At 35.5% G+C, this 24,852-nt stretch overlaps 1 protein-coding gene across 1 annotated transcript; it reads left to right on the top strand.

Moving 5' to 3' along the window:
• Window positions 1-113: 113 nt before the first annotated feature.
• On the top strand, window positions 114-23,545 carry LOC116166329 (KAT8 regulatory NSL complex subunit 1-like). The gene is made up of 7 exons (XM_031481260.1): window positions 114-436; window positions 756-2,020; window positions 18,054-18,607; window positions 18,657-18,875; window positions 18,935-19,268; window positions 19,328-19,412; window positions 21,878-23,545. The coding sequence occupies exons 2-7, from the start codon at window positions 798-800 to the stop codon at window positions 22,511-22,513; spliced, it is 3,051 nt and encodes a 1,016-aa protein (XP_031337120.1). The 5' UTR covers window positions 114-436; window positions 756-797; the 3' UTR covers window positions 22,514-23,545.
• Window positions 23,546-24,852: the final 1,307 nt, after the last annotated feature.

Genomic DNA, 24,852 nt, shown 5'->3' with positions numbered 1-24,852 from the left:
GAAAGTGGAAAAGCAACCGGTAGAGGTCCGTAGTGGAATTGAATGATGTCATAATTTAAACACCGCCAACAATTTAATAATCACTCTAGTGGCGAAAAGTCGCGCTTGTAGTGGTTGTTTTGCATCGAGGAAATTTTACCGGTAGTGAAAATACGTTTCTACGATTGTTTGAATGTTTACAGGACGTTTGAATAATGTAATTGAATGGCGTAGTCGATAAGTGTTAGTAACGCGTTTGGTCTATTCAGCGCCGCCGTCGTTTGCACTGTTCATTGTAGAAATGGTGGTATGCGTTGTTCAACTGTTCTAGCTCGAGTCGCCATTGTTGAGTAGTATCCTATTTAAAAAATCTTCACCTCTCGCAATTTGTTTATCTTAGATAACACCGTTTTTGAAAATCGAGTGCTTATTTTAGCGATTTAGGAGGATATTATACGTAAGTGAAGTTCTTTGTAATAAGTGCTTCGAGTGGTGCAATGTTTTTAAGGTGCGTGTCTGAATCTGCACCGTATTCCGTTTCGTAAGCTTGGACTCGTCACGTGGGAGTGATCTGTTCAAATTTCGCCGTATACTAAAATCGAAAGTAATCAATTTCCAAATTCTCACGTTAACCGTTTACGCTAAAAATGTTACTTTGTTTACAACTAGCATTTTATGTCAACTGTTCAAAGGCTTGTTTTATAAATTTTTTCGGCGGTTAACTTATCCCCACAAAATCGTTAATGCTCCTTAACTAAATTTTACATTTTACGCAGTGTAAAAGTGATGAGAAGTGGAATTGATTGAACACTGAATGAATGGGATTGAGTACAGCCTCGGTGAGGCATCCCCATGTCATGGTGATGGCCCCGGCATTAACGAAAACCACACAGTCGCAAAGTTTTAAAATACCCCCCAGCAGCCCGACGACGCAACCCACAACCACCTTGCATACAAACAGAGATGTGCTTGACGTTTATCAATCTCTGGAGGGAGATTCGTGCGAGAAAACTTCGATTAACGAACTAGCAAATGATAACCTCAATACCTTAGCTTTAGTTTCAGAATTACTAAAAGGTAATCGTACGACGTGTAAGGATAGTGATATAATGAGTAGTGCCCCCTTACATATGGGCGACCAAAAAGATAAAATGGGTCTACGAAAAGCTGGTATAGATATTGTATCTGCGATGATAAAAGAGAAAACTTCGGCGAGCGACGATGATCAGTTGAATAATTTCGAAACTGGGGACGGTACTGCCTGTGCGGAAATCGGTCAGGACGAGTTCATGCAAGTAATTAAGTGTATAGAATCGAACAGTGATAAGTTGGGGGCATCTGCTAGTGATCTTACTTCTGAAACGGATTCTGTGTTTCCACTATCAACGGACTTGACAAGTAATTTAACATCATTTGAAAAGGAGCTTCTTAACGACGTTGATGTGATGAGTATCAGCATTGAAGAGCAATTAACTGATACAAAAGAGACCGGTGCGAAGGAGTTGTTAGCGAATTTACAGAAAAAGCATACCACCCTTCAAAGGAAGTTGGAATACACCTTGAGAAGGTTGCGAAAATTGCAGGCGAAACAAATTGGACAGCATGCCAGCGAGGAGATCGCCGGTGTGTTCGAACACGTCCATCGAACTATGCGACGTAAGGATAGTCCCCCGGGCGCCGGCGAGATTTCGGAGAAATTGAAACCTATTTCGTTAATGTCCGCCAAAAATATAATAAAAAAGTTGGAGGTGTCGACATCTCTTCAAGCGAATGCGTTGGGACGACGGCACATGTCTAGGTATTTTGGTGCGGGTTCGGTCGAACCAAATTCCTTCCGTACCGGTGTTGTCGGTGCGCTTGTGGTGCCTCAATGGACTCCCGAACATAAACTTGACATGCAAAGAGTGACCGGGCATTTGTGTGCGGAGGTGAATTTGTTACAAAACGAACTCGATTCGGAAGCTACCTTAAGCAGTTCGGGTGGGGAAAGCTCGGACGAGATGCAGCCATATAGCAACCCACATCAACAGTACCTTGCGATGTAAGTATAGGTCCGATATTTAAAAATTTAAATTGTTTGATGCAACCGAAATTCTGATTGGAACGGTATTTTTCAGTCTGGTTAAAAATTATTTTAAAAAATGGGAATCGTCAATTTTCAAAAAACTGAAAATTTTTGGAAAAAACGACTATGTGAAGTTGCCCAAATTTCTTGTGTTAAGACATTTGTAAAAATAGGGTGCTTTGATTTAAAAAACGTATGTTGAACGATTGTTTGCATTTCAATTTTTGAACACCCTGATTTTTAATTAAAATAACAACACAGTCCCCTAATCACCAGTCAACTTTCGGTATCCAAAGCCAACTTGAAAATATTTTTGATGAATTCCTCTTATTTTCGAAATATCCTGTCTCCTTTTTGAAATATACGTAGGTGACATTTGTCATGTGATACCTCCTATAAATTATCAAAAAAAAAAGGTTTAAAAACAACAGGTAATTTTTAGGAAATAGGCAATGTCTGACACGAATTGGTTGTCGCATGTAAAAGAAACTTAAAAAATGCGCTAAAAATTGAAACTAATTTGTTACCATACTTAAAAATTTGTTGCTCACGGAAACCAGCCCTAAATTAATAGTGGAGTCTATACAGAGGTTCGCATTTTCAACATCCATATAATCGTTTTGTGCTCGGTTTTGTGGGACAACTTAAAATGGTAAAATTAAAATTTGAAAATTTGAGAAAGCGAGGGAAAATAAAAAATTGACAATTTCTTAAGGGTCTTTTTATAATGATGGTTGATTATGTGCCGCTTTCCTTTCCGCTTTAAATAAGTTACAGGGTGCTCTAAAAAATTAGCTGAGGTAATCTAATTTTTTTTAATGGAATAGATAGCATATTAAAACCTATTTTCAAAAATATCATCATGCATGATATTAAAAAAATTCTCAAGTAATTAAAAAAGGGTTTAAAAAACTCAAAAATGGTTCAAAATCCAAAAAAAGACGAACTTTCAGATCTGAAATTATAACACCCTGTACCTAGATCGGTAACGAAGCGTTTGCGGACCTATGTTTGTATGAACTTTTAGTCATAAAATAAGTCAAAGAAGTAGCCCCTTCCCTATGTACAATATATTTAGCAACACCCTGTATATTATATTATATCATATTTTTCAAAATTTTGAAGTGAGATGTTTTAGCTTAAGGCATTTTTATTGGTTGGTATCGTCTGCCTTTATTACTATGGATACAATAAACAAAACAAAATCTCCATGGCCCACTATTTATTTTTATTTAAAAACAGTAAAAATGTTTTTATTGATTTTCACGGCTAAAATTGAAAAAAATGGGTTGTGATACCTCAATGTAGTTAGGAAACAAAATAAACAACAATATTGACGTTAGAATTTACAGGGTGAGATATAGGGTGGTGCTTTTGAAAAATACGAACTTTGGGTCAAATTTCAGAAACTACTTAGGGTCCAAAAATTTTTTTTATTACTTACGCCACTGGATTCTACCTAAAAATATCTAAGAGGTAGTTTTTACCTTGTTAGTGAAACGTTGTGTTTTTACCCCTATCATCTACTACTTTCCCACAGACAGCTCGTCAACGTCAGTGTAAATAAATAATGATTTTTTATGCAATTGGCGAATAATTTGTGTAGAATACTAGACACACGTTGGGAATTTACCTCGGAATTTATATTTTACATCTTTGTCTCGATCTTTGTCGAGTTCGTAAAATGGTAGGTCTTTGATTAGCAATTAGGTACATTGACTGTATGAGAAGAGATAAGACAATCGCGAATAAGAGATTTTATTGTCGGCAGTATTTGTCGGTGTTCTTTTTTATTATCAGGCGGACTTCTTTAGTTCTTTTATTTTTAGTACAGTAAATCTGGCACGAAAAAGTGTCGTTTTTGGAAAAAAAATACCTTATAACTTTTTTTTTGCATAAATCAAAGTTACCTTAGAAAAGCTTAACTGTAAAAATCCGGGATGGTACCGTGGGGCAATTTTGAGAAAACTCAAAAAGTTTTTGGATTCGATTTATCTCGAAAACGGTGAGTTTTTGAAAAAATTTCATTGAACAAAAAATGTTGTGGACATTATTGTCTACAACTTTTGTCATTGAGCGGATGCTCGTAACGTGAAAAATGATGGCACCAAAGTTACTAAAAAACGGTTTTTCTACTTTTTCACCGAAAAAATTTTTTTTCCCTCGCAATTGCAAATGTAAAAGCTATTGGCCGTGAAAAAACCTACAAAATGCATATACACTTTTTTACGTAAAATGAATAGTTTCGCAGTTGTAGCGCGACAAAGACTGTGATTGTGTAATTTCTCTCGGAATTTCTATAACGTTGCAGTTACAATAGGAGGTTTTTCTATGCGCCAAGTATCTGTTTTATTTGCAAAAAAAAATGTCGAAGATAAGCAACGTGTGGGTTCGATTGGCCGGCAGTTGTTGGTGAAGGCATGCAAAATTCAAGGTGATGAAATCAACAGTAAAGTGATTGAAAATAATAGTAGGTACTGATCTCGAAGTTCATGGCAGATGTTACAAGCTGTTCGCCGAACACAGACGAAAATCTTCAGTGTTTGAAAGGTAATGTATTTTTCTTCCAAACGTTGACATGAAAAATGATGCCGTTCAAGATGTTGACTTGAGCTACCCTTCTCAAGTCGTCCACTAGACTCCAATGTCAAGAAATAAAGAGCCTGACTCAAGTGTTGCAGGATCAACGTCAAGTTCATCAACAGCATCCATATTGGAGTAAAATCGTGGAAACAGCCACCGAAAAAAAAGCAAAGACAGAAAAGAAACCAGCCACGTTGATAAAATTGGTTTTTCTTTCGATTTGGTAATGAATTCAACTAATGATAGTTCTGTCCCGGTCTTGTTTATTGAGTTAAAAAAATAGTATATTGAAAGACAAGTGTTACAATGCGCCCTATTGTAATACGACTATCTTGGGGCACGAGGGGCGACGCGAAGCGTAGCCACGAGTGTCCGCAAGATAGGAGTATTACAATAAAGCATTGTAACACGCGTTTTTCATACTATTTTTTCTATTTCGGTGCTTTAATTTAATAAAAAAAATCATTATCAGAAACTATAGGGAACATTAGAACTAACATGTTTTATGTTGGGAACACTTTTTATGCCGTTAAGTTTTAGGTTGGCAGCGTAGACTGACATTTTGAAGTTCAAACATGGAAGTACCCAACGAAGTATCTACTTATACTAACTAGTAACTGCCAACTTAAGAGATGAGTTACCAAAAAAAAACGACTATAATCACTGTCTTTGTACAACTGTTTTCACTGAAAACAGTTGTACAAAATCATCATTGTGACACCGAAATAGAAAAAATATGTTTACTTATTATTTCTTTTATTTTTAAATTCTTCATGAACTTTTTCCATTACTTAACGCATAGGGTAACGCACAACTCCATTTAACTTCTACAACTACAATACAATATTTTAAATCATTCCCACTGTAACTTAACGGTCCATTGTACGTAAAAAAAGTGTATATGCATTTTGTAGGTTTTTTCACGGCCAATAACTTTTTCATTTGCAATTGTGAGGAAAAAAGTAGAAAAACCGTTTTTTGGTGACTTTGGCGCCATCTATTTCATTCATTTTTCATGTTAGAGCACCCGCTTAATGACAAAAGTTGTAGATAACAATGTCCACGACATTTTTTGTTCAACAAATTTTTTTGAAAAACTGATCGTTTTCGAGATAAATCGGATCCAAAAACTTTTTCAATTTTCTCAAAATTGCCCCACGGAACCATCCCGGATTTTTGGAGTTAAGCTTTTCTAAGGCAACTTGAACGATTTATGCAAAAAAAAAGTTATAAGGTATTTTTTTCCACAAATTTGTGCCAGATTGACTGTGCTATTTGTGAAATTGAAATCTATGCTAAATGCGGAAATAGCAAAAATAAAAATGTCAGAATGTGGAAAGTGGAAATTAAATACAGGTGATATAAAACCCGCGATAAACGTTTTTATGCACACGTTTTTTGTCGCCTGTCGTGTCGTTCTCTATACCAATTGTTTCTTATGTGCCGCGACAGGCGAAAAAAAAACGTGTGCATAAAAGCGCCAGAACAAAATAATTCGTCTAGAGAGCGTCGCGTTTTTTTTTTTCGAAAAATATAGGGGGTTAAGTGGTAGAGCAGTCTAAGGGATGCGTTAGCATACCACATAAACGTTATTGCCATTTTCTGTCCAGGTGCATATTTGGCGCCCCCCGTTTTTCACCACGCCCCTGATCCAATTTTGGAAAGCTTTTCTAATTGTTTGTTACTTTATCAATATTAAAACTACCATTGATAAGTGTGAATTCATTTGCAGTCTTTACTGTTTATAGTTAGCAACGAATTTAGTTATTAATCTATAAATTGCCGTCAAGGTTATAGTAAAGAACAATTTTACGTAATACTTGTTTGAGCAACACATTGTAAATTAAGACTTCTTCCACTGAGGAGTGTAGATTGTAGATTCAATCGCAGTCTCTTTGCATTGTTTATAGTTAGTAATAAAATCGGTGTACAAATTGTAATTTTAGGTTAAAGAGCAATTTGAAAAAAATAAGTATTTAAGAAACAGGTGGTACCTACATTCAAATAAATTTTAGGGAAAGAAACGTACACCTGCCAGCGGGCTCGTCGCGGATAACATCGATCGCGGGCGCTTACCTCACACTCCTATCCTAAAAGTTCACACTCGAAATTTTTGGTGGGGTGCCAATTTAACCGACATAACGAAAAAAAGTTCTTGTTGTGAAGAATCTCAATCGCGTTAATTCAAATTAATTCAAGTTAATTCAAATTAATTCACGTTAATTCAAACTAATTCACGTTAATTCAAATTAATTCAAAGGGGTGTACACCAAAAATGCAAAGTTGTTTCCCCCTAGGTTGGAAGCACCTTTTAGCAAAACCGAGAGGAAAACAATTTTTCAACAACTTTTTTTAAGTTTTAAGGCAACGGACCAAACGGTAGAGAAATAAAAGACAATAGTCGCAATTTTTACTCTTTGAAAGATAACTGTTCTGTAAAATATTGTGACAAACTCCTCGGTTTATAGATCTCCAGGTGCTAAATTTTGACTAGCATAGAAGTGCATACTGTAGCAATTTTAGTACATTTTTTCCTCGATTTTTTCATAATATCGAAGAGGGAAATCCGAGGGGAGATGGAAAAACTTTGTTATTGTTAAAAAATATATACAGAGTGGCCCAACGAGAAGTATACAGAGGGCTTTTAGGGTATTAAATTTAGAAATTTCGAAAAATCCTCGAACACGTCAATTTTGTATTCGAGGGGGACAACTTTTGGAATACAAATCACGAACCCAAGTCTTCACCCCTCCACGTAGGGACCTTAACCCCTAACATTTTAAATGGAATCCTATGCCAAATGGCACATTATTTGAAAGCCAATTTAATCGTGATTACTAATCTGCTTTGCTTTTTAAATTCTATTGATTTGTTTCAGAGATATTCGCATTTGAAATGTTTTTTCCCCTGATTTAAGTCCTTTAGATTACTTCTTGTGGGGATATTTAAAGAATAAAGTTTATGCTACTCCGCCCGAAACATTACAAGGGTTGCGAGCACGTATAACCATAGTGTAAGAATAGAATACACTATGGTATAACTCAACAATTTCGAGCGATTACCCCTGAAATCTTGCAACATGTACGGCAGCATTTTGAAGCAAATCTTTATTATTGCATGGAAGCAGGCGGAAGGCAATTCGAGCATTTATTGAAATAAATGTTGTCTGTTTAAAGTTATTTGTTATTTTTTGCACAATTTAAACCTTTTTTAATACAAGGTGACTTAGATCGCATTTGTTTTGGTTTTTTTTAGAAAAAACCATTTCAAATGCGAATATCTCCGAAACGAATCAATAGAATTTAAAAAGCAAAGCAGATTAGTAATCACAATTAAATTGGCTTTCAAATAATGTGCCATTTGCCATAGGATTCCATTTAAAATTTTAGGGGTTAAGCTCCCTACGTAGAGGGGTGAAGACTTGGGTTCGTGATTTGTATTCCAAAAGTTGTGCCCCTCGAATACAAAATTGACGTGTTCGAGGATTTTTCGAAATTTCTAAATTTAATACCCTAAAAGCCCTCTGTATACTTCTCGTTGGGCCACTCTGTATAACATAAGTTATAATACCGATATTTTATTTGCCCGTATGTGAGTGTATAAACAACAAAATCAATTGTACGCCTGTCGTTTTGAAAGTAAGTGAATACTTGTGGCGTTAAAGTAAAATCAATAGTGTATTACTTTTTCTCCGTTGCTTTTCAAATAAAGTCAGTACCTCGCTGTGTAGCGACTAATGAGTTTCCAGGCGGATAAATACTTACGGTCCAAGGTTGCGAGCTATCTTCTACCATTATCCAGACGTCGTTTATAGCGCACACGTGTGCTTAAACATTGAATGAGGGGTGTTTTGCTTTTCTAACCCGTTCTCTATATCTGGAGAAACGGATATTATCGCGCAGTATTGAGTATTCGATTTGCGCAAATTATATAGGTAGTACAAAACTAATGTGACGAAATTGTCAAAATATCTGCGTTATGGTCATCGGGCATTCTCATCGTTATTTATATCTTAATTTAATTTATCTTAACGTTTCAAAAACGCCAGACATTTCGAAAATTCCCAACACATCCAAAATAGTATATTGAAAGACGAGTGTTACAATGCGACCTATTGTAATACGACTATCTTGTGGCACGAGTGGCGACGCGAAGCGTAGCCACGAGTGTCCGCAAGATAGGAGTATTACAATAAAGCATTATAACACGCGTTTTTCATACTATTTTTTCTATTTCGGTGCTTTAATTTAATTAAAAAAATCATTATCAGAAACTATAGGGAACATTAGAACTAACATGTTTTATGTTGGGAACACTTTTTATGCCGTTAAGTTTTAGGTTGGCAGCGTAGTAAGACTGACCTTTTGAAGTTCAAACATGGAAGTACCCAACGAAGTACCTACTTGTACTAACTAGTAACTGCCAACTTAAGAGATGAGTTACCAAAGAAAACGACTATAATCACTGTATTTGTACAACTGTTTTAGGCCGAAAACAGTTGTACAAAATCATCATTGTGACACCGAAATAGAAAAATATTTTTCCGAACGTTTTCTTTAGCATTTCCAAAACTTTTGTAAAATTCTCCACTCATTTTCCCAAGTGTTTTGTTTATCCGAGGTAGTTGCAACACTATTAATAAACAATATAATTATTGCCGAAATATTTTCCAAATTGTCCAAAACACTGTGGAAATGTTTTCAAAAATCCCTAGATGTATACATTTAGAATGTACTAGAGAGTGCCAAACCGATGATTTACAATCGAATACTTTATAGGATCTCGCGCTGATAATGAAAAGCAATAGCATTATTTACGAGATTATTTTAATTAATGATTATACGTATATGTAGTCATTATTTAAATAATCTTTTACGCATTTCAATTGAATATATTCGATCCAGCAAACATACAATTATAAAAAGGCTAATCGAGTAGTAAAAGTGGATAAGATGATAAGTGTAGAAAATCAATCGCACGCTATGAATAATCAATTACTACACACTCCATGCACGTTGAAAATGCTTGAATCAGCGTCGTTTCTCAATGACATAACAATTTTCACTTATTGTTATTAACGGAGGTATCGTTTATTTATACCGTCCCAGACGTCGAATTAAATATTTTTATGTTCATTAATCAAAATGTTTTAGTGACTATGCGTAAGTAGTTAAAATGATATAGGGTGAGTTACGCATATTTCGCATGGACATCTGTACTGAAGCTAGAGGAATAGAATGACAGCTGCACCTCGATCAAGTTCATTCTTTGTTTTGGTTTTTTTGACCGAGGAAAAACATTTTCTTATAGATTTTGGCCTGTAAAATCCATAACTGCCAACAGTTTGAAGATTGGGCCACTAGATCAAAAGGCATGCTTATGGTTATTTGCTAAAATGAAACTTTCCTGCTATTTTTAATGTATTTATTCTTTATAGTTTGTTCGTTTGCTGGTCTTATGCGTTAATCAGTGATCAAACGTGTAGTTAATTTGTCGAAAACGTTATTTTGCCTGCACTAAATAACGTTGTGTGGCAGATGCACGTTAAGTTTGACGTCACAGGGCTGAATATTGGTACTTGTACTCACCTTCACTCTGAATTTAAAGGAAATCGGTACGTACCTATTTTTAATGGAAAATTTTTAAACGCTTACCCGTTCGGTAAGGTAAGTCTAGTAGGCGCGAACAGGTTCTTTCTAGGAACTCTGTTCAAGGATAATTTTTAATTGTAAAAGCGCCAGGGGGCGCTGATTTCTCACCATATTAATAAACCAAGCGGTTTGAATTATTCGAAATTCTGGGCAAACGCGCCAGTTACATAAAATAAGTTAAGGCTCTTTTGGAGAAACATCCCAGCCTGGCGCAAACATTCCCATCATTCCCGGATGAGACTGCCCTCTACAGATTCTTTGTTTCAATAGGAGTCGAATGATATAATGCAAAGTACTTGTGTTTCCCCCTTAAGCGAGCGAAACTTCAAATTGTATAAATGAATCCAGCGGTATGTCACCATAGGGAACTATACTCAGTGACATGGAAATTGCAACACCAAGAAGGAGTTGGAATTTTTTGACCAAACTTGGCAGAAACGTTTAACTACTAAAAGGTAACAATTGATTAAAATTTCATTCATATGGATCAAGTGGTAATGGCTTATTTGACAGTTCTTTCATTTTTTTCTAGTATTCTTATATCGTGTACGTTTTGCGAGATTTTGTTCAGTTCTTATTGTTTTCGCTTTTAATCGTTTCTTTTGAGGCTGTGGTCATGCCTAGATACGCCAAAGTGGAAATTACCGCGAATTAAGAGAAGTTGACAGGTGTCGTATTGTTGGTTTGGGCGGAGATGGTTTTTCGTTCACAAAAATTGCAAGTCACCTTAACCGAAGCCAATCCACCATGATTCGCTGCAATCGGGCATGGATTTGGGAAGGGGCAGGATCGTCGTAGAGAGGAAAGGGAGGGGGTAGGAAAGGGCGAGGGGCGAAAAAGAAGAATTGAAGTGCGGGATCGCCATCTTTGACTTATGGCAACAAGAAACCGATTCTCTAGTACCAGGTCAATTGCCGATCAATTGTTAGCCAAGGAAGCTCGTCCTGTAACACTTCGAACGGTTCACCGCAGAATCAGAGCTTACGACTTGCAATCCTATCGGCCACATCTTTTGTTACCATTAACAGCTCAACACCGCCAGCGGCGTTTGGAGTGGTGTAGGTTGCGACTGCACTGGAACCTAGAGTGGCATTGGGTGGTGTTCAGTGATGAATCCCGATTTTGTTTGGGTATGCCTAATGGCCGTATGAAGGGCAGCCGAAGACGTGGGGAACGTCGCAATGTTCAATTTTCTGTTATGAGGCATGTGCACTAAGCTGTGGGGACTATGGTATGGATGGGGTACTATAACTTATGGGAGTAGGGCTCGTTTGTTATTCATTCGAGGTAACATGACCCCCCAGCGATATGTGGATGACGTGATAGAACCCGATATTCTTCCATTTCTTCAGCAGTTGGAAGACCCACTTTTCCAGCAGGATAATGCCCATCCCCATATTGAAAGACGCTCTATGGACTTATTTGCACATGATAATGTCAATTTCTTGCCATAACCACCCAGATCTCCCAGTATATCGCCTATCGAGCAAGTTTGGGACGTTATGAAGAGAAGACTGATGAACTTACCGCATCCTCCGCAGACGCTGCAAGCTCTACACAATGAATTACATGTTGCTTCAGTTGCTTGGGACACAATAACTCAAGAGGAAATCGGCCGTCTGCTAAAATCGAAGCTACGAACCGTGAGGGAGTGCGTAACCAATAGGAAGGGACTACTATTATTATTAATAAAAATATGTTTATATTTCATCCTTTTTCTTTTATATTTTAATCATTTGTTACCTTTTAGTAGTTAAACGTTTCTGCCAAGTTTGGTCAAAAAATTCCAACTCCTTCCTGGGTGTTGCAATTTCCATGTCACTGAGTATATGTGGGATCATGGAATAAAAACACTATTCAATGGTAGGATTTTGTTATAAAGACGGGAGGGTTGGAAAAATCTTGAGGAACTTTTGATTAAAGTACCTACCATTAAGAATAGAAGCCTTAGACATTTTAAAAGTGAGTTAGTTAAAAGGACTAGAAAATATCAATTATGCGTATCAAGAATGGGTCAATATACAGGGTGTTTAATTATTATAATTTGTTTAATGGGTACATTTTCGACAACGATTATAGAAATTTCATATTCCTTCTCGCTTTGTATGTTTCCGGGCTGCTAAAAAATTTATAATATATGTACCTACTTTTTTATATTTAATTTATAATATTTGGGTACCCCTTAGTGGGATAATGAAAACAGCATAAATTTTGGATACGATTAGTAACAGTTGTGGGTTTTTTGCGATGAATCTTGTTACGAAGCACTCCAGTTTATTTGCAAACAAATCAGTAATGGTTTATCTTATCGCCATAATTTAAATAAACCAATTATAAATTTGCAGGTTCCTCTAAAAAGTGACATTTGTAGATAACGAACCGTTACACATCAATTTTTGATTGTAAACTTAGTAATTACTATTTCCGTACGTTTGTACAGTAGGAACGGAGTGACATTAACAAGATGAAAATATAGAAACTGTCTGCTCCCTTAATTTATTGTTTGTGCTAGTTTATTGCTCTCAAACAACTCTGACTCTGATAACGAATCAGTTTCCTTAAACACAGCGCCAGTTGAAACCTGTTGACCGCAGTGATGTGGTTATCTGTGGACAAACACACTAATAAAATCTGCCGAAATTATTACTATACACTCGTTATATAATTGTCACTGATAACAGACGAATAAAAAAGTTTATTAAATTTATCATTTAAGGAGAGGTATATTTACATAATACTAGAAAATGTGACGACTGTGGAATAAGTCATTAAACCTATCCAGTTCGTATTTACTATGGACGATAAAGTTTCGCGTTTTTAGCATTATCGCTTTGGAGAAAGTCATATTGATAACAATGGATTAACGATTAACACATCGTGCGTTCAGCAGCGCAGTTTGCCAAAATCCAGGTGGGGATTTTGAGGAGTACAGAAGAAAGAAAATAATTTACTTGGACAGCATTTTGAAATATCCTAGTTGGGAGGAAATAGCTTAGTAACGCCTACGATCAAGTTACTAATCTCGACCATAATTCATAAATTGCTGGTTGTATGAAAATAAGTAACATTTTTGAAGTTGAACAATTACCAAGATAGAACCTATGAAAGTTGTTCGATGATTTAGCCTTTGGTACATATCATTAACCTTGAGTTTTTGTGAGTACCCATTTGTTTATACAATTTGTTTTAAAACTACGTATGAATGACGACATAATCGTAACCTGTTAGCGTTTTTCATTCAAAGATTGTCCCATAACGACTTGATATCGGAAATAGTTTTATTGTTTCATTTTCTGTGGGTGAAATTAATGTTCTCTTTGTTTTAACAACGTAATTATGCACTTTCCGGTTTAATGTAACGTCACTCGCACATGAAACTCATTGTTATTGTTTACAACATTGTCATTTAGGTATTTAATTCCCTTAGTACCGTTTCTCTTTTCTTGAGAGCTCCAGCCTCCGACCTTCAGTTTGACTTACTCATTAAATAATTACCTACTTTCGGCGACTATTCAGGAACGGCTTTATTCACAAGTGAACCTAATGAAAATTATTGCGTGTAATTGATAGTGTGACATAGGAAACACATTTAAACGTAATCTGAGCAGAAAGCGGAAAATGGGCTTTGATTATTATGACGAGTAGCGCTTTTCTGTTCGTGGAGCGTATTTGATTGAGTTCGCAAAGTTGTGTCAACCTTGACGTAATTTAACTTTCATTGCCAATCGGAACTTCGTTCAGTCATTCAGTGGTTAACAATTTCGCAATTTGTTTGCATTAAAATAGCACGTCGGGACATTAGGAAAGTTCAAATTAAATAAGTTGTACTATAAATTCAATTACCTCAGTTTATGAACCCATAAATTTTATGTCTTCATTTAAAGTCTCAGTCCCCTCTCAAGTATCATAGGTACAGTTTTTAAGCGGAAACTTCACCTTTGTTTTAAATGAAAAGTGTTGAGAGGCCGAAAAGCTCTGTCTTTGGTTGGATCCCTGAGAGTTTGCTTATCCTCTTGCTATATAATTATATCTATCTAGCGACATTGACCTACTAACTAAGTATGTTCTTTCAAATATAAAATTATATCCAAAACAAAGGTAAAAATTAATTCTCCGTGCATTTACAGTTTATAATAATCAATAATAATCCAATATAATGTTGTATGCATATACCTTTCGGGTCCGATAACACCCAGTTAGCCGCTCCCCCACAACCTCCTCAATCCGCAAAATCCAGCACATTATTTGGCATATGTCGTGGCCCAGCGCAATAGCAACAAAGTGGTGGAGATGCACCCCTGTTAGTTCCTACCAAAGACACACCCCACTACAGTTGACTAAATTCTGAGAGAGACGAGTACGGCAGGCATATGCCAAAGTATGAAGTATCCCTATCTATCCGATGGACCCGATGAAAATTTTAATCGTTTATTAAAATCTAGAGATCTGTCTATCGCATTTTGGTCACGATAGAGATTGGTACACAGAGGACCTTATCCTTGCAGCACCAATGACTTTGGACATCTCGCAATTGGTACTCTACGCTCACCGAAAATTGCCGAGTGAGCCGAAAGCGAGTTCGGCACAACCCTCGTCCAGTATTGCCTGCTTTTTTTAAAATTGGAATTCTTTTAATTCACGAATTTTTCCCAAAATTTCATGAAAATCTAGAGGTTCATACACAACCGCTAATTAGGGGCTTGGTAGTAGTTGCAATAGTCATTGAATTCTTCTAGTAATGGATATTACTTCAAGGGGGATTTTTTTCTTGGTTACAATGGGCTCAATTTCGGTGGTGGTTTGTAAGTGGAAATTTACTTGGTAGGCTTTGATCTGTGTGCGTAACTATGTTTACTGAACTTTGTTACTGTTTGGTATTCTAAAAAAATCCTCAGTAAGCACTTGCACCAAATTACGATTATAATTACGTCTCTAACGATCAGTTCCACAGTACGCGTTTATCTCCTGATGAGCTAAGAAATGTAATTCTATATCTCCATTAAAAAAGATTGAATTTGCACTCGATCGCCGCTATCTTAACGCCTCATTGAAAATTACTGGAAGATATTTACATCATCGCGACCAAAATTTGTTTGGGAAGACACTTCACAACCTTTTTTCAACTTGAAACATTGAAAATTTAAATCTAAACCTAAATTCTGTCGTTACATCATGTGGATTTGTGTGGTGTTTAGTGTTATTGGTTAAGGCACTTTCTGACCATATTTTCTATGCCTAGTGCTCGAGACGGTTTGACCCATGCTGTAAAAATTCCAATGAGATCCATGAAAAATGGATTGAGTCGCGCAAATCCAAAATAGAAATGAACGTTTCATTACTTGATTATTAGTAATATTGCCCTTATTAAGCGTACAGTTTGCGTACACACAAAAAGCCGGATTAAAAACGTCAATCAATAAGACCGCAAAGTGCGTGCACATATGACGAAATTAGGCGTATACGCCAACTTTCTTATGTTTCTCTTTTTTTTATCTCTGTCTGACATCTGGAAGTAGCTTTTAACGGGTCACCTCAAATTTTGTTCAGACAACTTCAAGATAAATCGAGGATGGAGTATCGGTTTGGTGAGGCCAAAGCTTTAAATGCAAATTTTCGTGAACTGAAAGTTTATGGTCACCTAACCAGCACCCTATTTCAGATTTATTTTTCTGATATCTTGTTTAAACAGCAGCTGCAAGCCTCAGGACCATGCGGAACAAAATAACGAAGAAATACACAGCCAACAGGACTGACAACCTTTTTTTTATTGTTGAACAGCAAAAAAATAATGCAACTATGAACTCTTCACTGGGTTGATTACTAACCACTAACAGCAATAAAGTTACTACTTACTGATAGAAAGTTGAGGGTGCGAAAGGATTGGCAGTGATACGCCATTCATTGTGGTAGTTACAGCAATCGTTTTTACACACAATTTGAAAAATGTTGTGGTGTAGTGCGACGATAATTAACACATTATGCTGTAATGTGACTAAAATTATTACGTGGGAAAAATTAAAAAAAGAAATGTGATACGGTACATGAAGAAATTCTTGAATGAGCACCTTTGGCTGATATTCAAATGGTTATCGAAAAATTAGCATGGAAATATTGGCACAAAAAATAGTTCGTTGTAAAATTGTAAAAAATGTTAATGTTTAATACTATACATCCTGTCCAAGATAAGGATGTGTATCATGGGACTATCAGAAACCAGATATGACGATGGTTAAATTAGGGAATAGTTGTGCAATTAAGTAGTTACTATGATGCTGTAAAGAAAACTAGAAAACAAAAATTGGAAACTGTCGGTTTCAACAGGATGGTGCACCCACGCACAGCGTTCTGATCGTATGAGAACTTATGAGACAAATTTTCTGGAAAATGGAAAATTTGTCCCATAGGTATAGGCGTGATTAGGGCGCTGTGCGCAGGTGCACCATTCTGTTGAAACCAACAGTTTCCAACTGCCTGTCATAGTTTTTGACATGTCAATTTTTCACTTATAATTGCACAAGAGGTTTGTATTTTACCGAGTAAATTTGGGTTGTTTAGGTAATGAAAATCTGTTGCCTAGCAATTAGACGAGAAAAACTGTCAAATAATAAAAATGCGACACCGCAGGTGGAGCATTTTTAGGTTGACAGTTTTTCGAGTCCAATTGCTAAAAGGAAACAGATTTGAATTGCAACAACAAAAATTTACTCAGTTTAAATACAAGCCTCGAGTGTAATTCGGCAGGACAATTTAACGAACAAGAAATTCACCAAACTAATCAATTATTGACAGACGTCAAACTAGTCATATGGGAACGGATAATGCGATAACAATTGCACTGCGGCTTATGCGATTTTTTATGCATGAGTTGAATTGTCTCTAAAAATTTGAAGATGCAAGGGTTAAAAAATTCATATCTCTTAAATATGTGCGTTAATAATTCTACAATATTCCACCCACGCACTAATGGCCCATATATGTATTTGAATTTTTATGTCAAAAACGACGTTTGGAACCCAAATCATAATCGCCCATTTCGCTTTAGTAGACTGTGTTGATATCTTGATCATAAAAAATACAGGGGATTCAAAACTAACATTAAAAATTGAATTGAAAAAGAAAAATGAACTACTTTTTTGTAACTGTGTGCAAAAAAATAAGGGTAACTTTGTATAGTCTATTTTCAATTTTTGCAATATTAGCTATTTAATATTTTTCCTGTTCAAATAATGTTATTAAGTGCGGTTTAGGTGACTTACATTTTTGCAATAGGCAAAAACTGAACATTTTTGGAATAGTTTACTTTCAAAAGTTACCTTTATTTTTAATGCCTAATAAGATACAGTTATAAAAATAGCGGGTTTCTATTAAAAAAAAACTTGCTAAAGTTCAGAATACATATGTATACATACAATTAATGTAGAATTTTTTATAAAATTTAATACAGGGTGTTGCACGCAGTGTTGTATTTAAAATAATCCAGAAGTGGGAACAATTTGAAAATACTTTAGATGAATTCTTTTAATTGAGATATTTAAATAAACAACATTCGCCCTGGGACACCCCCTATTGTTATCCATAATTTGAATTCCCATAGTAGCTGCTTAATTTTTAAAAGGCACTTGTATAGAACAAGTCTAATAAAATTAACACCCTCTCTATAAATACACCACACACTTTCACAATTATTGATTTGTAACTGAGGTCAACAGGAGGTTACAGTAAATACATTTGTTATTGTTCATGTTAATAGACTCATTCTGTTTCGTTTTTTTCAGACAAAAAAGAGCAGTATGGAGGTTTGCAGTGGAGAGAGCGGCAATTGCGTATCGATGGGAGTGGTTACACGCTCAAATTACGGAGTTGGAATATCGTATTCGACAGTACAGCGATTTGCACAAGCAAATTCGTTTGAACAAAGGCTCCGTAGTATTAGGCGGCACCAGCCCCCCGCATACTCCATCGCTATCGCCCACCGTTGTAAACGGCTATCGTGGTCAACTACCGGGCGCCTCGCCGCTGTCTGTGAAATCTCTTGAAACTGTCAATGGAGCAGTCTCGTCAAACGAGCCGACATCCTCCAGGTGTCGTCCTGTGGTTGGTTTTCGTAAGAGAAAAGTCTATCAAACCCACGGTCTGCACGTCGTTTCAAGAAAAGCGGCAAGATCGTCGACCATACGGTGCGGGTGTGTGCCACCGTGTTCACAATGTGGGTTGTGTACTGGCCGAACAGATCCCACATATCCGAGAGATATTACTGATCACCTTAGTAAATCGGAACGAATATCATTACTAGATCCGTCATTTCATCCAGTGTTTTCATTACCGGAAGGTGATCATTATCCCGCAATTTACATCGCCACTTACACATTTTTTTGTAGATGCATCCACAGCAATTCATCTTGAAGCAATAATGAAAACTTCCGAATGGCAACACAGAAGTACAAGGCCTAATGTGAAATCCGTGAAATTTATTTCAAAAGGCGATCGATCTGAAAAGCCAAATGTTCCATTAGATCATCAACCAAAGAGATTACCTGACCAACGACGTAAATATAATAGACTAATTAAATCCAGTACCATGAATGCACTTTCGAATAGTAAGTATCAACAAAGATTAATTAAAGAACAAAGAACACTAATGAAATTTTTCTTTCAGAAATTAAGAGTAAATTACGGGGACGTAAACCAAATCTACATTCTTTTACAAGACTAAAAAGAAAGAGACATTCGAACAAATTAAGTTTGCCCCATCTGCCGTCATCTGCGCTTGAGAGTAGTAATGATGAAATAGATCAGATTGGAAATACGTCTAGTAGTTATAAGTTAGATTCTCGAAGTTCCTCACCTTTACTTTCGACACAGCCCGTTGGTAGTTATAAACGTGGAAGTCGTGTCAGCTCATACGACATAGATAACATTGTAATACCGTACAGTGTGGCTGCTTCGACGAGGGTGGAGAAGTTGCAGTATAAAGAAATTTTGACACCCAAGTAAGTTTTTTTTTAATAAAAAATTTGTATTACCTACTGCATGGATTGTTTTGTTACAGATGGAGAATTATTGACCCTGAATTTGCTACAAAATATTTCAATAAGAACAATGGATTGGTTAGGGAACCTGATCAGGATAGTGATGTAAGTATTAACTCAAAATTAAGTTACTCTTTCAGTGTTGGCAAGCAGACAATTCTGTTGTGGTTGACATGTAGGAAAAAATTTCTACGGCAAACGCATTTTCATGAGTAGATAATATAATTCACTTTTGATGTAGATCTTATCTTTGGCTTTACTAAAAGCTACCCTCCAAATAAATCGAGCGCATGCGTGCACACATTTTTTAAACATCGTTAACTTGCTGTTAATTGTGGATTGCGTGTTGTTATTTATGGAATGTTAAAACTGCCAATACAATGCCATTAAATGAGTGTGTGCTTGTTTTTTATTTTATTCGTATCTTTTACCGAAAAAGTGATACTTTAAAATGAAAGTGACTACAAGAAAGCAAGAGACTTCCATTTTCTCGAATTCATCAGATAAAAAACAAAACAATGTCAATTTTAAATTTTTAAAATCTAGGATCCCCTAATGGAGAAGAGGAGGATAAAGTTTAATTTTTGTTTTGTATTTTTATTCTTTGTGTAATCAGAATTTTCTAATAAATATATGTATTTTTTAGTACCTTAAGATATTATTCCTCTTTTGCAACATTACATAAGAAAACCAACTTTACTCCCCCCTAATCTACAGTGTATATCTCACCTTTACGGAGGTCGCAATGGTACCACCCTGTACAATTAAAATATGTCAAGTGTATTTCAGAAAATGTTAACGATTATATCACCAAACTATAACAAACAATAGAGCATTGACAATCGGTTAACTATCACAAAAGCAATGACAATTTGATCCCTAAAGTAATCCTTGATTTGCAAAATTTTTAGGAATCAGTAACTTAAAGACTTGCACTATATGTTTGTTAACTCTATCCTTGTTTAAGACAACAGTACTGTGTCCGATTTTGGTTGAGACTGATGTATCTCAGCTTGGGGTTTTCGCGTCCTTTTGCCACTTTTTGTGAAACTTAATACCACAAGCAGCATCAAGGTAAAAACTGCCTATTTTAGATATTTTTACGTAGGATCCAGTGGCGTGTCAAAAAAATTTTTAAACCACCTTTTTTGAGATTTGGCTCAAAGTTGGTATTGTTTAAATGCAGCACCTTGATATCTCAATGTCATTCTTTATACAGGGGGTCCATTTTTCGAGCGCCACTGTGTAGGTTGGTTAAATGAATGCAAAATTTCGTGCTGAATAACAATGTGACAAGAGGTTTAAAATGTCTAAAATACCTTTCAAAATATTGCAAAAAAAACGAAAATGTTTGATTTTTTTTATGATAAAAGTAATCGCTACATGTTTTAACCAAAACATTATTCAGGCACTTTTATGGAGGATTCCAATATGACATTCGGTTATTAAGGAACTTTATTTTTTCTTATGGACGACATTTTGAGATTACATCTTTTTTTCTCTTTACAATAATGGCTCCCACATGGTGGTTCAATATCACTTTTTTCGTGAAAATATAATTTTTTGAAAATTGCGTTCCTTTTTTGTTGTTTTTTTAGTACACCACTGGAATCTACATAAAAATATTTATCTATCTTTACATGGGTAGCAAGATGCCATATTTGATTGAGACGTCTAATCGAAAAAGTACGAATCGTTTTGGATTCTACACACCCAAATTAATAAGAAAAAGTTTTTTCCCGAGAAATTTTGGTGCAGTCGATTTTTGGTAAAAAAGGAAGGTTATACACTGCCTTTTTTGAACCCCAAAGAAAAAAATTGTCTAAGATCGACCGGAAAAAAATATTTTCTTATAGAATGTGGCCTGTAGAATCCATAATTTCAAACAGTTCCAAGATCGGACTACTAGATGAAAAGTTACAGCCGTTTGATTTTTTTGTCGAAATTGGTTTTTTGCCCATAACTTTTCGCCCATAACAAATAAAACAAAAACACGCAAACTGTGCAAGTCGAAACTTTCGACTTTTCGTTTCAAGGTCACGATCTGCACTGACTGAGTAACTGTAACCGTATTCATTCAAGAACTTATAACTATATTGTGTTATTTGTTTTCTTCTGACTTGTGTAAATAACGTTTGTTATACGAGTACCAATTATTTATTATTATATAATGTCTAATACTATACAGGGTGTTCATTTGAAAACCACGGATTTATCAAAAACCACTGATTAAAGGAAAAAACGCAGAGACACGTCAAAAGATTTGTCAAGGGGGACAACTTTTTAACCAAAAACTACTTCATCCTTTTTCACCCCCCCCCCCCCCCAATTCCCTTAAAAATGTGGTGTGGTATCGAGTAATAGCTTGTTTGAAAGGTCTGCAGGTTTGCAGTCCTTTATTTTGGCGTTTAATTTTTTTAAATCGGTCTATTTGTTTTCAAGAAAATTTTTCTAATTTTCTTGAAAACGAATCTAAAAATAAAACGAATATCGGGGTTTATTATTATTTTAAGGGAAAATATAATTCGAAATAAATAATAATAACAAATGTAATTTTTAATGTGTTCCAGACTGAGGACTTCTCAGAAGAGGCGGTGATGGTTAGGCACGACAAATGCGAATATGATGAAAAAAAGAAATTTTTAAGTTACTTAAAGTTTCCTTACGGTTCTGCTAGAGCACGTGCACATAAAAGAACGGACAGTCGCGCCGAATCTAGCGGCTGTAACACGCCCGATCCAATGTCACCTCATATGGGCGGAGAAGCTATAGAAAATACAACGTCGCCGTTAACATCTCCACCTGCCACACCTCTATCCATGAATGTCGAAGATAGTTCTTCATTGCCATCAATTAGTGCATTACGTAGGCGTACAATCTCAGTGTCGCGTGGTAAAGATAAAGATAATACGATGAGGGAAGAATATTGTTCCGCATCACCAGAGCACGTCGAAGTTATTCCGTACGAACAGAGAGTTTTCCCGCTTAGTGACGACACTTATGACAAAATGTTAAAGTTGATGCCCGAACACCATCAATTTAAAACAAATATTAGAGCGCAAGATTATAGCAGTCCTACAAATTACTTAAATGAAGCTCCAGATTCTCCGAATAGTGAATCAACCGAATCTGCGTTCGGCGATGAGGACCCAAATGATCCGGAATGGATGGACTTGGAAATTAACAGGGATAGTTATAGAAGATAAGATTTCAACATTGTAGTCGCTTTGTATTAATTTATTTTTGGGCTGGCTCCAGCAGATTAAGCAACTGTTACTTTTAGCTTAATCAAATTAAGAGACACTTAGCTTGGGATTTTGTATTAAAGTGCAAGTCTGTGATGTCATTTAGAAATGAAGTTATTTCAATACTGTTGTTTTCTTTTTTTACGGTATTGTTTGAATTTAATGCACCAGGAATACAGAATTCGAAGCTTTGCAATCATGAGCTTTTTGTTAAACTATTTGAGCAATTGATGCAGTATAAAAGTTTATCCGTCATAAAATTGGTTACGGTAAGTAATTAAGGAACTTTTGCTTCATGCAATGTTGTCCGATATTCTCAATCTTTAGAACTTGCTGTACTTAATGATATGTAGCTAAAATGTATGCAACTAATCAGACAGGCCACGTTTTAAAATTATCAATTTGGATTACAAAATTATATCTTGCGGAGTAATACAATTTGTTAAATTCCATTATTCCTTATCTCTCTCTGCTTTGGACACCATTTCGTTAAGTTATTTAAACCTTTGAAGGAGTCATTTACTATACGTCTTGACCTTCTGCATTTTTGTGGACTAAGTTTTTGATAAACTTTATTGTTTCTCTTTGTAAATATATATTTAGTTTAATTTAAAAAAGTACCTACACTGTATTTAATTATTTGTATATTGACAATTTTATTACGCGTGTAAGAAGATTCATTTTGTATATGTATTTATGTGCATAAGGTAGGCTAACTGATCTGATGCACATTTCAAATAAATTCTATAAAATTGTTATCAGATATTTTCAATAACTTAATGTACTCTTTATAAGAGTGTAGACTGTAACGTTGTATAAATTAAAATAATTAAAGGTATTGTAGCAAGTTGTGTACTGAAGACATCATGCTGGTTTTTTAAAATATTCCCATCTCGACAGCCGTACATGCCTTAAACTACTGTGTAACTATTTTGTAGTAAACAAAAAAATGTATCCTTTGTAAAGTATTAAAGTTCCACTTATCCAAAGAGATTTACTTTTTGATTTGGTTTGCTTTGGGTCCTTGACATTTTTTTCTGTTTTAATAAACTAACAAACAAAAATAGATAAGAATATTCGTTTTTTTTAAACAAACTAATAAAGCTGATTTGTTTTGGTGACGCTTTTTTTACAATTAATAACATAATTTAACATACATTTGAAATTTTAGTGCCTTTGGAGCTGTTTTTAGTTTCTTTAAATATTCATTGATGCAAATTTGATTGTTTAAATTATAAGATGTTAAGATTGCGTTATTTAAAATTAATGAACACCTTGTCGAGTGCATTTAAGTGTTATCTGCTCAAATGCGATAAGCACGTTGTGTTTTTCGAGACGCATGTGTGTTTAGCGCTGATAACAAAGGCTATACAGGTCTGGATTTCTTTGTGTCTGCCCACTACATGTAGGGTTGCCATCCGTCCGGGTTTCCCCGGATTTGTCCTAGTTTAGGGGGCGTCCGGGCTGGGTTTCATTGGTAGGTGGGTTTTAGGCTACTGAGACATCTAGTTTCTGTCAAAATTTAAGCCAGCAAGATAAACTTTTAAGCGCCAGTCAGCTTTGGTTACAATTTGTTAAAACACTGAATCCTCATTTATACTTGGAGTTATTGAAAATTGTCTAGTGCTGTTTTTGCATTCCTGCTCATAATGCCAACGTTGAAAGAATATTTTCACTAGTGGACCAAAGAGAGGAATTTATTGAATATTGAAACAGTCTAGTCAGTGATAAAAATAAATTAAACAAATATAGCAAAGGAGCTCCTGGATATGGTTATAGCAAATTTTAAACATGATGTTAGTTTTGCTTTTATTTAAAGTGTATATGTATGAAATTTCATTTAATTGCATCCATAAATAAGAAAGTTGGCACTGCACATCCTACACAAAACCAAATTTGGAAAATGGCGCTACATTTGCTTTTATTCCAAGTGGCTATGTATCAAATTTCATTTGAATGTCTTCATAAATAAGAAAGTTGGCACTGCGTATGCGAAAAACCAAATTTTGAAACTGGCGTTAAATTTGGTTTTATTCCAAGTGGCTATGTACGTATCAAATTTCATTGAAATACCTTCATAAATAAGAAAGTTTGCAATTCGGTCTGTAAATGGTCGAGATGCGCAAAGTGCACTGTGAATAGTGATCGATTAGGCTCAACTTTTCGAATTGTGTTTTGTATGGCTAAACCTATGCGCATATTGAATTTCATACAATTCGGTTCATAAGTAACGGAGATGTCAAAAGGGTCTACATTATTTTTTGGTCTACATTGCCAATTCACGAACTCCGATCTACAAA

This window comes from Photinus pyralis, unplaced genomic scaffold (assembly GCF_008802855.1).
Source record: "Photinus pyralis isolate 1611_PpyrPB1 unplaced genomic scaffold, Ppyr1.3 Ppyr1.4_LG3b, whole genome shotgun sequence".
NCBI classification, from domain to species: Eukaryota; Metazoa; Arthropoda; class Insecta; order Coleoptera; family Lampyridae; genus Photinus; species Photinus pyralis.
This window is presented reverse-complemented; position numbering and strand designations above follow the sequence as displayed.

Excerpts from the sequence above, each read along its gene's own strand:
- LOC116166329 (XM_031481260.1), top strand. The coding sequence starts at position 798 with ATGGGATTGAGTACAGCCTCGGTGAGGCATCCCCATGTCATGGTGATG. Across the intron at positions 18,876-18,934 it reads CATGAATGCACTTTCGAATA|AAATTAAGAGTAAATTACGG; the intron begins GTAAGTATCAAC and ends TTTTTCTTTCAG. Across the intron at positions 19,413-21,877 it reads AACCTGATCAGGATAGTGAT|ACTGAGGACTTCTCAGAAGA; the intron begins GTAAGTATTAAC and ends AATGTGTTCCAG.